Source organism: Tachyglossus aculeatus, chromosome 7 (assembly GCF_015852505.1).
Source record: "Tachyglossus aculeatus isolate mTacAcu1 chromosome 7, mTacAcu1.pri, whole genome shotgun sequence".
Classification (NCBI taxonomy): domain Eukaryota; kingdom Metazoa; phylum Chordata; class Mammalia; order Monotremata; family Tachyglossidae; genus Tachyglossus; species Tachyglossus aculeatus.
Genome location: NC_052072.1, coordinates 56006744 through 56020977, shown reverse-complemented (window position 1 = coordinate 56020977; position 14234 = coordinate 56006744). Strand labels below are relative to the sequence as shown.

At 39.2% G+C, this 14234-nt stretch overlaps 1 protein-coding gene across 1 annotated transcript in view; it reads right to left on the bottom strand.

The window, feature by feature from the left end:
- Window positions 1-14234, bottom strand: part of IQCA1 (IQ motif containing with AAA domain 1) — a 260984-nt gene that overhangs the window by 69024 nt on the left and 177726 nt on the right. The window contains exons 10-11 of the mRNA XM_038749256.1: window positions 11735-11841; window positions 11392-11487 (exon numbers count right to left, since the gene is read on the bottom strand). Of these exons, the coding sequence (XP_038605184.1) occupies window positions 11392-11487; window positions 11735-11841 (203 nt within the window). The remainder of the gene's footprint in view (window positions 1-11391; window positions 11488-11734; window positions 11842-14234) is intronic.

Here is a 14234-nt window from a genome sequence, read left to right as displayed (position 1 = left end):
ACAACAGGCTGACCATGTCAGTCTCAAACTCATCCTTATCTGGTTTGATTCTGCTCTCTTCTACACCCAGCAACAATATTTCTCCATCCTTATTGACTCCCACGCTCACTGCTTGTACCAGTTTTTTAATGTTTCACTCTGTCCTCAAATCCCTCTTTCTCGCGTCCCTACCTCCCTGCCCCCACCCAAGCTCTTGTCCTTAATGACCTGGCCAGGTACTTTATTGATAAAACTAAAACCATCAGGTACGAATTTCCTAAAATTTCCCTTGCTCCACTCCTTCCCCTCTTTCCTTCCCCTACCCCATCAAGCCCATCGCTTTGCAACGTATCAGAACACTTGCCCCATTCCTAACTTCAATCTTCAACTACTTACTTTCTAATGATTTTTTCCCCACTGCTTTCACATATGCCCATGTATCCCATAATGTAAAAAAAACAAAGCAAAAACCTTCCTTAACCCCTGGCACCCTACAGCTATTGCTTCATCTTCCTATCATTCCTTTCCAAACTCTCCTTGAGCTAGTTGTCCACACTCACTGCCTCTATTTCCTCTCTTTCATTTATCTCTTTGACCCCTTGCAATCTGGCTTCCACTATCTTCACCCAATGGAAATGACCTTCTCTAAGGCCACCTATGGCCTTCTTATCAAATCCAATGGCCTCCACTCCATCCTAATCCTCCTTGACATCTCAGCTGCCTTCCACACTGTGGACCTCCTCCTCCTGGAAACATTATCTAACTGGCTACATTGACAGTCCTTTTTTATGGTACTTTTTAAGCACTTAGCAGTACTAAGCACTGGGGTAGATACAAGATAATCAGGTTATCAATCAATCAGTGCTTACTGTGTGCACAGCATTGTACTAAGCGCTAGGGAGAGTACAGTGACAGAGGTGGTAGACATCATCATCATCAATCATCAATCGTATTTATTGAGTGCTTACTATGTGCAGAGCACTGTACTAAGCACTTGGGAAGTACAAATTGGCAACATATAGAGACAGTCCCTACCCAACAGTGGGCTCACAGTCTAAAAGGCTGTGACAGATATGTGACAGATATGTGACAGTCTACAAATATGTAGACATATTCTCTGTCCACAACAAACTTAGAAACAGTCTCTGTCCTCCTATCTCTTTTGCCACACCTTGTGAGTCACTTTTGTAAGCTCCTCTTCTGCCTCCCACCCTCTAAGTGTGGGGGTCCTTCAAGGCTCAATTCTAGGTTCCCTTCTCTTCTCCAGCTACACCCACTTCCTTGGAGAACATATTCATTCCCAGGTCTTCAACAGTGTGGATAATTCACAAATCTTCCCCTCCAGCACTGATTACTCTTTTTCTCTGCAGTTCCATATTTCTTCCTGCCTTCAGGTCATCTCTTTTTGAATGACCTGCTGACACCTCAAACATAACATGTCCAAAACAGAATTCCTTATCTTCCCACCTAAACCCTGTCCTCCCCATCTTTTTCATCACTGTACACAAGATCATTATCCTCTGTATCTCACCAGCCCACAACCTTGGCATTATGCTGTATTCATCTCTCTCATTCAACCTACATATTCATTTTGTCACCAAATCCAGTTGGTTCTACCTTCACAGCATTGCTAAAATCCCCTCTTTCCTCTCTATCCAAACTGCTACCACATTAATCCAAGCATTTATCATATTCTACCTTGACTGCTGCACCAGCCTCTTCACTGACCTCCTTGCCTCCCGTTTCTCCCCACTCTAGTCCACCCTTCACTCTGCTGCCTGGATCATTTTTCCAAAAAAATGTTCAGTTCATATCTCTCCACTGTTCAAAAACCTCCAGTGGTTGCCCATTCCCCTCTCCATCAAACATGCACTACTTATCGACTTTAAGGCTTTAATCACCACTCCCCTTTCCACTGAATTCATTCTACAACCCAGACTGCACACTTGCTTCTCTAATACTAACCTACTCACTGTACCTCAATCTTATATAACCAACAAATCACCACTCCTCCCATCTTCAAAATCTTTCTAAACTCATATCTCATTACCGCTATTCTCTCTCCCTTCTGTATTGCCTATGCGCTTGTATCTGTACCCTTTAAGCACTCAATATTTATCCCAGCCTCACAGCACTTATGCATAATTCATTGTAAAATCTGTCTCCCCGTGTTTAGGCAGGAATTGTCTGCTAACTCTATTGTATTACCCTGTGCACAGTACCCACTCAAATCTATTGATTAATTGATTGATTTAATTCATTTAATTATGGCTTACTATGTGTCAGGCACTGTTCTAAGTGCTGGGGTAGACGTTAATTAATCAGGTTAGACACAGTCTCTGTCCCACATGGGGCTCACAGGCTAAGTAGGAGGGAGAACAGGTATTTAATCCCCACTTGATTGATTGAAGAATCCACCACCATGGCTTTGCGAAGGCACCAGGAGTCTAACATACAGGAGTTGGGAAATGATACTTTCACTATTCTCTGTCCGATTGGATCTTTGGTAGAGGACTATCTGGTTTGGTTTATCGAGCTTTAAAAAAGGATGTAAGGAAGCTTGAGCAGAACAGGAGAAAAGCAACAAAATGACTAAATGAACATAAAATAGGTCATAAGAGGAGACAGTAAAGGAGCTGAGGTTATTTAGCTTAGATAAGAGAGGTTAAGGACTGAAACAAGCCATTTTAGTGAGAATACTAATTAGTAGTTCTTCATGTTTGTGAAGAGTAAATCAAGAAGAAATGGATTTTAGGCAGAAGAGACTTCAGTTGGCCATAAGGACAAACATACTCACTACTGGGGGTAAAAACTAGAAAGGACTAACAAATGAGGTTGTGGAGTCCCTATCCCTGGAAATTTTTAAAGATAAATATAAGCAACCTCCTGTTATGGCTGGTTTATTCATTTGCTACCAGTTAAGAGGCAGCGGTCTGGACCAGATTGTTTTTCAGGGTCTCTTCCAGTTCAGAAATATTCAGCCCTACTTATTCATGAGGTTCTTTAACTTAAAAAATGTAATGTTCCTAGTATAAAACAATAATTGTCTTCTAAAGACTGATATGGACATTGTGACATTCAAACAGTACACATTCAACTTAAATATAGATCCAGTTAGACCTCATTAACTTGAAATTCGGAGAATCAAAAGAGTAGCAAATTCCAATTAAGGCTTTTGAACTAGGTAGCTGTAATGAGGAGAGCCCTTGAACATGTTTTTGTGAACAAGTAGCCCATGAATAATGATTATTTTATGATGGGGGTAAGATAAAGAGAATCAAATGGTCACTTATAATCTTACTTCACACATTACACCCATTTGTTGTATAAGGCAAGGGCTGTGTTCTCGCAGAACCCTGCATTAAGGAAACTTATATTGTTCTATCCACTGTATGCAAAGCTACATGCACATCTGTTTCTTTCAGCACCAGCTTGCACTGGTTTTCAATGTCGCAAGAACGTTCCCTTAGTCTACCATTGTGTTCTAGTCCAAATGCACAGTGAAGACACCATTATAACAGACAGTGTATTCACTTGTAAGGTTTTGTTAAACCTGTATATTAACCACAGCATTCCTGAAAACAATAAATTGGGAACCAACTTTCTACTTTAAATTTCATATTCACATCCTGGAGTCATCCTAGAAACTAACTAGAAACCACACTCAATAAGGAATATTAATTACCTTTGAAGCAGATATTATTTTGAATTCAGTAGTGTGCTATCCTGGCTTTACTGAATAGCATCTTAAAGCTACAAAATGAAATATATCTAAAAATATATCTGGGTAATTAAGAAAGAAACAAAGCAAGTTATTCTAAACTGACTGCACAATTAAATCTCATGGATATTTACATCACCAGAGAACAGAAAGTGCTTGCTAGGTTTGCTGTGTTTCAGAGGCTAGTGCTTTGTAAGATTGGGGCTGTTTAGGTGTTTGATAAAAAAAACTAGGACTAAAAACAACCCCCTGGCTCACCCTCTAGACTGTAAGCTCATTGTGGGCAGGGAACATGTCTGCCACCTCTGTTATATTGTACTCTCCCAAGTGCTGTGTACAGTACTCTGCACATAGTATTCATTCATAAACATCATTGATGATGATGATTTGCCACATCTGCCCATTCAGCTTTATAGGATCATCCTGCAGTTTATCCCTATCAGTATGGGGTATCACCATCTAGAATTGCCAAGTTCCTATGCATGGCAGAATATTCCCTCCAATTCCATGATTATTCAGTGTTTCGTGTAAATAAAAATGTATTTTATCCCTTGGTTTTTCCCAACTACAGCTATCTCCTCAAGACTTTATGCTCCTTGTGTGCAAGGATTGCTCTACCATCCCTATTATATTGTAGTTTCCCAGGGCTCTTCAAAGAACCCTGGACAATTAGTGAGGCATTGTTTCCCATTACAGAAAACATGTTTCCCCCTCAACGGCTCATGTTAATCTGTGTTCTCTGATCCAAAACCTGTAGATTTTACCAATTTGCCCTCTATGGAAGAGAGTGTCTCTTTTGCAGGAGACTTAGTTCTCTAGTCTTAGAGCTGTAGCATCCTGGAAGCTTTCTGTAGTTTTACTGAGTGACATATAATAAGCAGTATTTTCACTAGATGAATCTGGGAAACTTAAACTTGTTCTTGAATGAACATCTGTGGTAGTAACAGTTTTTGGTAGTGATTCCTATTCTGACAGGAGGTACCCAGAGAAGGTCCATTCTTGGGGTCAGAGCACTGCATCAAGAGTTTGGAAACTATTTTGGCTTTTGCTCCTCCTCCCCTCCCCAACACTCCTATTCCCTCCCTCTGCTCTATCCCCCTCCCTGCCCACAGCACTTGTGTATATATCTACATATTTATTATTCTATTTATTTTATTAATGATGTATGTATATCTATAATTCTATTTATCTATTTTGATGCTATTGATGCCGGTCTTACTTGTTTTGTTTTGTTGTCTGTCTCCCCCTTTCTAGACTGTGAGCCCATTGTTGAGTAGAGATTGTCTCTGTTGCCAAATTGTACTTTCCAAGTGCTTAGTACAGTGCTCTGCACACAGTAAGCGCTCAATACATACAATTGAATGAATGAGTGAATTTTCTAAAATATAATACATTAAAACAATATTGATCATCTCCTGGAGGCTGATCACTAATGTCCCTTCCTGCTCCTCAGTCTCTTTCGTAAGCTCCTCCTCCTCCTCCCACCTTCTACAAGTGAAGCCCAGTCCTGGGTCCCCTTCTATTCTCCATTTACACCCACTCCCTTGGAGAACTTCAACTATGCTGATGATTCATAAATCTATCATTCCAGGACTGATTTCTCTCCTTCTCTGCAGTCCCATATTTCCTCCTGCCTTCAGGACATCCCTTCTTGGATGATCTGCCAACACCTCAAACTTAACATGTCTAAAACAGAACTTCTTATCTTCCCACCCACACTCTGTCCTCCTCCTGTCTTTTCCATAGCTGTAGACAACATCAATATCCTCCCTATCTCACTAACCCAAACCCTTATCATTATCCTGAATTCATCTCTCTCACTTAATCCTCATACTCAATCTGTCACCAATGTTGTCGTGTTCTACCTTCAGAACATCACTAAAATCCATCCTTCCCTGTCCATCTAAACTGCTACTATGCTGGTCCAAAGCACTTATCCTATCCTGCCTTGACTACTGCATCAGCCTCCTTATTGACCCCCCTGCCTCCTCTCACCACTGGAGTCCTGCCCAGATCACTTGGATTTGTACCCTTTATTTACCTCACCCTCAGCCACACAGCACTTCTGTACATATCCATAGTTTATTTTAATATGTTTCCCCATTTAGGCTGTAAGCTTCTTGTAGGCAGGGAATAATAATGATGGCATTTGTTAAGTGCTTACTAGGTGCCAAGCACTGTTCTAAGCACTGGGGAGGATACAAGGTGATCAGATTGTTGCACGTGGGGCTCACAGTCTTCATCCGCATTTTCCAGATGAGGTAACTGAGGCACAAAGAAGTTAAGTGACTTGCCCAAAGTCATACAGCTGACAATTGGCAGAGCTGGGATTTGAACCCATGACCTCTGACTCCCAAGCCTGTGCTCTTTCCATTGAGCCATGCTGCTTCTCTAATGTGACTACCAACTCTGTTTTACTACAATCTACCAGGCACTTAGTATAGAGCTTTGCATACAGTAAATGCTGAATAAATACCATTGATTGATTGAGCTTCCTCTGGGCTTTGGCTTCTTAGGAGGTTATTTTCCTAATTCACAAAATGCTGTCTGTTTCACATATGTTGCAAGGTTGCATGAAATGATATGTTATGAACTTTAGAGAGATAAAGACTGTATGAATACACCATATTTTTATGGTTTTAATTAAATCCTGCTGAAGGTCTGCATTTTAAAAGGTAATACTCATTTAAAATAGCTTAAATTGAAATATCACTCAATAACAGGTATGCCATTGATTTAGAAAGAGTGGACTTCTAGTATTGAACCTTAACGGATAGACAAAGCTAGGGAAAGTGAACTCTAAGGCTGATTTAAAGTGACTGGTGATATGCTATGGTATAATTTAAGTTGACTTTGCAAGGCTGAATCAGTGTTCACGTTGATAGTTCCAGATATTCTGAAATCTAAGCAATGTAGATGGAAATCATGTCTCCTTTTCTTAGCCTTCTGAAAGGTAAAAGTGTCAAGAGATGAAAAAATGGATTGATTAAACAAATCGCCTGAGGAGCAAAGCAACCTATCTGTAATCTGGACATGTTATATACATTATACATACCATGACTTAGATTTTAAATATGTTTAAATATTTAATGAATACAAGTGACTAGAAAGTCCCTAGTGAACAACTATTTCAATGTGACTACCAGGTTGCTAAAATATCCAAAAGAGGGAAACTCGAGGAAATGTTCAAGAGCGTCTTCTCCAGGGTTAATACTTAAAAAAAAAGCTTCTGATAAAATTTTACTATGAACAGATGGTTTTCTTATTACAATACTTCTTTCCAAAGAGTCTTATTTCAAAGCTATTTGTGTGCCTCACTGTATTTAAATCTGAGCTGCCTCATAAAAAGGAATATTGAAAAAAGATATACATCGAGTATTTCCTTACTGAGTGAAATATTTTTTTTCCAAGGCCCTGGCAAATAAACCTCATAGGTTTTTCTTTCTAACTCTACAAACAAAACAATATAACTTACGCTTCATCTATTTTGTCCAAATCTCATCTTGAATTCAAAAGAGGAAGGTAGTTACAGTTCAAGCCAAGGAATAGAGTCCCAGCTTTCAGGGTAGATTTAGGTTGCAGTTATAAAGCTGATGGAAGAGTCCTTTAAAAAATTTCTAAGAACTTTAAATATGCAGAGCTCCTACTTATAGTGATATATACCAGTCAGGACAGGAATACATACTCATTGATTAAGTTGAATATCAGAATAGAAAATTGTTTTCTTCATTTATACAGAAATTTCCATTCATATTTTTTTGAGATTACATTTCAGCTCATGACCGTAGGTGATTATTTTTCTGCCTGTGTAGTGACAATTTTGTTCTAGTGAAGATTGGTCTTTTCCAAAATGAATGAGAGAAACTAACATCCCATCTTCTGATACAACTGGAAAAACCACTTGAATAAAACATAAGCCAATCCTTTTATGGGACCAAAATACTCTTGGTGCTTCTAAAGAGCTAAAATGGGATCAGAAATGGATTTTTTGGTATTCATTAAATGCTTACTATGTGCCAGGCACTGTACTAAGGGCTGGGGTAGATACAAGCTAATTCATTCAATTGTATTTATTGAGCACTTATCATGGGCAGAGCACTGTACTATTAGGTTGGACACAGCCCCTGTCCCACATGGGGCTCACAGTCTTAATCCCCATTTTACAGATGAAGTAACTGAGGCACAGAGAAGTTAAGTGAATTGCCTAAGGTCACACAACAGACAAGTGGTGGAGCCAGGATTAGAGCCCAGGTTCTCTGACTCCCAGGCCCATGCTCTTTCCACTAGGTCATACTGTTTCTTGTGCTTACATTTCCAACATGAGATGAGCATACACACATATGTCAATCAATAAGTAGTATTTATTGAGCACCTTCTGTGTGCTCAGCACTCTTCTGAGTGCATGGGAGCGTTCAGTGATAGATGGGGTTCCTGTTTTCAACAAGCCGTGCACATGCACACTAAAAAATTTCTAGAATTTGGACACTGCAGTTCAGATGATAGATACCTGCTAAGTCCAAGAGGAGGTTTTCAGTAAGGGGTTCAGATGATTAGCTTGTAACTACCCCAGCGCTTAGTACAGTGTATAGCACATAGTAAATGTTCAGTAAATACCATTTAATAAAAAATAAATAAAAAAAACCAGGGCTGGACTGGTCCATTTTGATTCTGGGAAAATATCAATGAGGACATCGTGAGGACATTATGTGCAGGGAACATGTCTGCTAATTCTGTTGTATAGTCCCAAGTGCTTAGTACAGTGCTCTGCACAGGGTAAGCACTTAATAAATACCATTGACTATGCAGGGCTGCATCTCACTCTGAGAGACACATTCATAGCTCGGAGCCAGAAAGAAGCTGCTTAGAGAGAGTTTGGAGGGTGGAGGGGAGCAGACCAAAACAGAGAAACTTCTGTTCCTCAAAATCCCTTACCCTTGGAGGACTCAGACCAAGTTTTCCTGGTAAAGATTTCTGAGGCAGTTGGGCCTTGGATGCACATCAGAGAAAACTATGTCCTGCTATTTCCCTCTCAACTTTGCCACCACCTGGAGTGTGACACTGAGGATCACAACCCCAAGAAAAACAATTTGTCAGATTTAAAAGGTTGTGAGCTGACAGTTCTTTCCTGTACTCTAGCCTGGGCTATCTGCTGCTGTTGGCTTCCACTGGCTCTCAGCTGTGTCACATCCCTTATGACTATACTTAGGACAGAATAAATCATGCCAGGGTGGAAGGAGTTTGACTCTCTCTAAAAATGCCATTAATTGAAATGGAAAAATTTAAAAGAAAAGGTTCTGCATCCTCTTATTATTTTTGCAGAGTTAGAACCAAGAGAATTTAATGTATGCCAATGGTTCTTAAACTTTTTTCAGCCAGTGATCTCTCAAGTTTGGCCTCACATTCTCTACATCACTTCTTAACCAATAATAAATATCTGTCTTGGTATCGAACTAATTGCAAAGGCTGTGAGGGAGGGAAAGGGAAGGAGAAAGAAGAAAGAAGGCTGTTTACCTCATTTTGTGGAGCCTGCAGTTCACAGCTGCCACCACCTGTTCCGAGTTCCCTGACTCACAATTACTTCAAAATTCCCCCTTGGCCTTCCCTGCTCTGCTAAATTGAGGTATTGTCTTTCCCTCAATTTCCCATAGGGAAGATTCCAAGGGATTTATTCTTTTTATATGTCCATTCAATGCAGCTTTTCCCATTGGTAATGTTATGGGTTCTTTTGCAGGTAATTCTTTATTTGTAACAATGTAAATGACACTGCACCTAAAAGGGATGTTAGGGAAGATAGAATGTTCAAGGTTTTGTGATTTTTAATCAATGAACTGAGTTTTTCTAGGACTTAATGGTTAAGATGGAGGATATATATTTGTTGAAGGGGATTATACACATAGGTTATAATAATTCTTATATATCTGTAGTGCCATCCAACTAGTAAAATTTCAGTAAACAGTGTTTTCACTATGTTTCCCTAGAGGTTATTCATATAAATTAAATGATAGGTGGATTGATAATATTTTGAAAGTTATAAGCACTACTATGACTTTTAATTACTTGGGATTTTAGGAAAACAATAACTGGCAAACACATCAGTGTGAAATTCTCAACATGCATTGCACCTGCTTGGGAATGATGCTAACTAAATGGTGCAAAAACACAGGATTTATGAAGGCCAATCAAACTAAAACATTTCAAATAACATATACACCTAAATTTTCTAATTTCAGGTCTATTTTTACTTTTGATCATCCTAAACAAGATAGCTACCATTTCCTTCTTTTATGTACATGAAAAGTGAATGTATAAATAGTGAAAGTATTTTCATTTTAAATTTTCAAAATTTTCAAAAATGCAAATATTCTTTGAAAGAATGTTTATGGATGCCTCCCCATTTTTACTGTAATTTAGATGGAGATTTTCTTAGAAAAACTGGAACACATCCTTTCTCCAGAGACTAACCCTATCCCTAAGCACAGTGATTGATAATATGGTATATGTAAAATGCATTATTATTAAATATTCCATACTTGTATGAAATAAATAGTTCTTTAAATAGCGTAGACTTTTTTATGTCTCCTAGCAAATAGGTAGGTAACAATAGGTAGCAACAGGTAACAATTTCTCCCAATATCCATTAGGGACTTGCAGAGTTATTACCAAAATACAGAGAATCTTATTTAACAGAATAGCCCATTTAACCCTTTCTAGTCCAAAGTGTTTTGCAAGTGCTTTCTGTAGATATTTGATTACAGATTTGTTTCATAACTTTCAGAAAATAATAAATGAAAAATATAGTCTGTTTTTTTTGTAGATGTAGAACAGCTAAAGCATCTAGTAATAATAATAATGATGGTATTTGTTAATAGCTTCCTATGTGCCAGGCACTGTACTGTGTTTGTATGTTTGTATGTTTGTACATATTTATTACTCTATTTATTCATTTTACTTGTACATATCTATTCTATTTATTTTATTTTGTTAGTATGTTTGGTTTTGTTCTCTGTCTCCCCCTTTTAGACTGTGAGCCCACTGTTGGGTAGGGACTGTCTCTATATGTTGCCAATTTGTACTTCCCAAGTGCTTAGTACAGTGCTCTGCACATAGTAAGCGCTCAATAAATACGATTGATGATGACGATGATGTACTAAGTGCTGGGGTAGGTAAGAGATAATCGGGTTGGACAAAGTCCTTGTCTCACATAGGACTCACTCTCTTAATCCACATCTTACAGATGAGGAAACTGAGGCACAGGAGTCAAGTGACTTTTCCAAGGTCACAAAGAAGACAAGCAGTGAAGCTGGGATTAGAACCCAGATGCTCTGACTCCGAGGACCACACTTTTTCCACTAGACCAAGCTACTTCTCGTGATGAAGACTAAAGGTAAGATGCACCTGATTATTTTTTTTTGAATGACTTGAAGCTCTAAATCCTTGGTGCAAATCTTTCCCTGTATACATAACTTCGATTAACATCAAAGCAGTTATGGAATGTAAAATGGGGGATTAGAATAAATGGCTTTCATTTAAGTATAGGTCCATGAAGTACTGGTATGGTAAAACATCACGGAAATGTTTCAAAAAACGTTTTGAGATTGTGAATGAAAATATCTTTTGTTTTAGGATTTATCAGCCACCTGCTAATGGGTTGCAAAAAATTTATCATGCTTCTCTTCCAGTTAGTGACTCACCTTTCTTCCACTTTTTTGTACTATCTGCTGTTTCAATTTTTCTCTGTCCACTGCTAATTTCAGACTTTTCAGTTCCTGTCTCATTAGCTCATCAACCTACATGATGACAAATAGGTAAAATAAAACCGTTTTTGATGTGACAGTCATTTTGGGTAATTTCTTAGTCATTTGGTCAGTTCAACCATTATCAAGAGGGAAATCAAACTCAGGTAACCTTGGAAGGTACCCTGGTTTTAAAAAAAAAAGTAATTGAGATGTCGGGGCCAGTAATTGTCAGGGCCAGGGCCAAATCTAATGGATAAGTATCATTGATAAAACCAACTTGTAATTAGTATGAACAAACCTGCAACCTGATCTCCTCTTGAACTTCTTTCCGCTTTTCTTCTCTAATCAACTGTGGATCATATTCCTGGGGGAAATTCCATGTCTCATCTCTGTTCTTCCAGACACCTTTTAACCAGAAAATAAGAAAAAAAAGAAAGAAAATGTTAACTTTTTCCCTGTGAAGAAACACATGGGGTTCCAGATCACAGAAAACAGCACTTCTGAAACCTAGGTAAAGTTCAAGTAACTCCTTGTTACATAGTCTTTTCTAAGTGCTTAGTACAGTGATCTGCACACTGTATAAGTGCTCAATACATACCACTGATGGATTATTTGTAGCCTCCTGAGTGGAGCCACTGGCCAACAGGAGCAAGACATACTTCTTTGCCTTCATGCTAGCTAAAGGGACAATATTTGTGAGGCCATGGTGTGATTAGGATGGAGACTTCCATAGTGGCCTATACATAGCTATAGCTATATATTCTCGCTCTCGCGTTCCCCCCTTGTAATGGTAGGGTTGTTTACAACTCCTGTGAAGGATGATTATAACTTCTACACCTATTTCTTGTTAGGGGTTAAAGGACTGTTGATTACTCACGCAGGTGAAAGTAGTGTATAAAAAGGATGTCCTTGCTCTTGAGGCTCACCCTGCACTGGGTGCCTGGTCAGTTCCTTGGGGTGGGGCGGACCCTTGGGAACAACGGCCCTTATGGCAACATAGATACAAAAATAACCAAAGCTTGTATAAACTAAGTTAGCTAAGTTGTTTGCCTCAGACTATAAAACTGGCAAAGTCCTGGAACTCACTCGAAGCTTCACCTGGGAGTGGATGCACTGCCCAGGGATTTTCCCGATTCTAGAGACTCCGGGTGAGCTGTCCCAGGGCTTCCCAGCTGAAGTGTTGACCTGGATGTAGCAGATGAATTAGGATCGGTGATGCATGAACCCCTTTTTTGTTCTTGTTCTTTAAAATTTGCTCTGGATTAGTATTTAGTTATTTGCTTATTAATTATAATTTGTTATTGATTATTTAGTGCTTTGCTTATTGATTATAATAAAGCCTTTAATCTTAATAAAAGGCTCCGGCTGTCTCCGCTTCCCAAACTCTTCTCCGCTTCCCTTGGAAAAACACCCCTCCCCCCACCAAAAAAAATAGGTGAATTTCATTGGCAGTGTTATCTTCTTCAATTATGGACAACTGTATCTGTAGCTATAGATCTGCAGGTATATACATATAACTATATTTATACTTATTTCTGTGTGCATGTTTGGTATATTCAAACATGAAAAACACCACTCTCTGGACCTCATTATAGCTGTTAGCTATTGTTCTCCAACTTCCTGCTCTTGTTCCTTTTCATACACTTTGAATAATTTGTATATGGCCAATACCTTCTCTTCCCCTCCACCAACTTTCTTTTTGATGCCTCCTAACAACCTAGATGCTGGGCTTACTTGCTTCCTTCCATAACACTCATATACGTATCTTACATATCTCTAGACAGTAAGCCTTTTGTGGGCAGGGAACATGTCTACTAACTCTGTTGTACTCTCCCAAGCATTTAGTAGAGCTCTACACATAGTAAAGCACTCACTTGAGTGATTAAAGCACTCAATAAATCCCATTGATTGATCTTATTAAGTACTCAAGTATATCAATCAATGGTATTTATTGAGTGCTTGTGTGCAGAGCATTGTACTAAGTGCTTGGGAGAGTACAGTATAACAGAGTTGGTAGATATATTCCTTGCTCACAACATGCTTACAATCTAGAGGGGGGAAGGAGGCATTAATATAAATTAATGAATTATGTATATAAGTGCTGTGGTGCTGACGGAGGGGTGAATAAAGTATTTCTATTCCATTCCTCCTATCTAAATTATAATAATAATATATAATTATGGTACTTGTTAAGCCCGTACTATGTGCCAGGAACTGTACTTAGCCCTGGGTTGGATAGAAACAAATCGGGTTGGACACAGTCTCTGTCCCACATGGGACTCAGTCTCAATCCCCATTTTACAGATAAGGTAACAGAGAAGTGAAGTAACTTGCCCAAGGTCACACACAGCAGACACAGCTGGGATTAGAACCCATGACCTTCTGACTTTCAGGCCTGTGCTCTATCCACTACACCATGCTATTTCTCTAAATTAGTGTATTTATCTGTCTCCCCTACTAGATTGCACACGTCATGAGGGCAGGGATCATTTCCTAATACTACTATCCCCCGAAGTAATGCTCTGTACATACTAGGTGCTCAGTTAATATTATTGACTCACCTACTGCAATCTTGTTTCTCCCTCCTTCACTCCACTGAGTTCTTGCCTCAACAAAACCTTTAATGACCTCCTCTTAACCAAGTCTAATAGGCTTACGTGGCTCAGTGGAAAGAGGCCAGGCTTGGGAGTCAGAGGTCATGGGTTCGAATCCTGGCTCTGCCACATGTCTGCTGTGTGACCTTGGGCAAGTCACTTAACTTCTCTGAGCATCAGCTACCTCATCTGTAAAATGGGGAT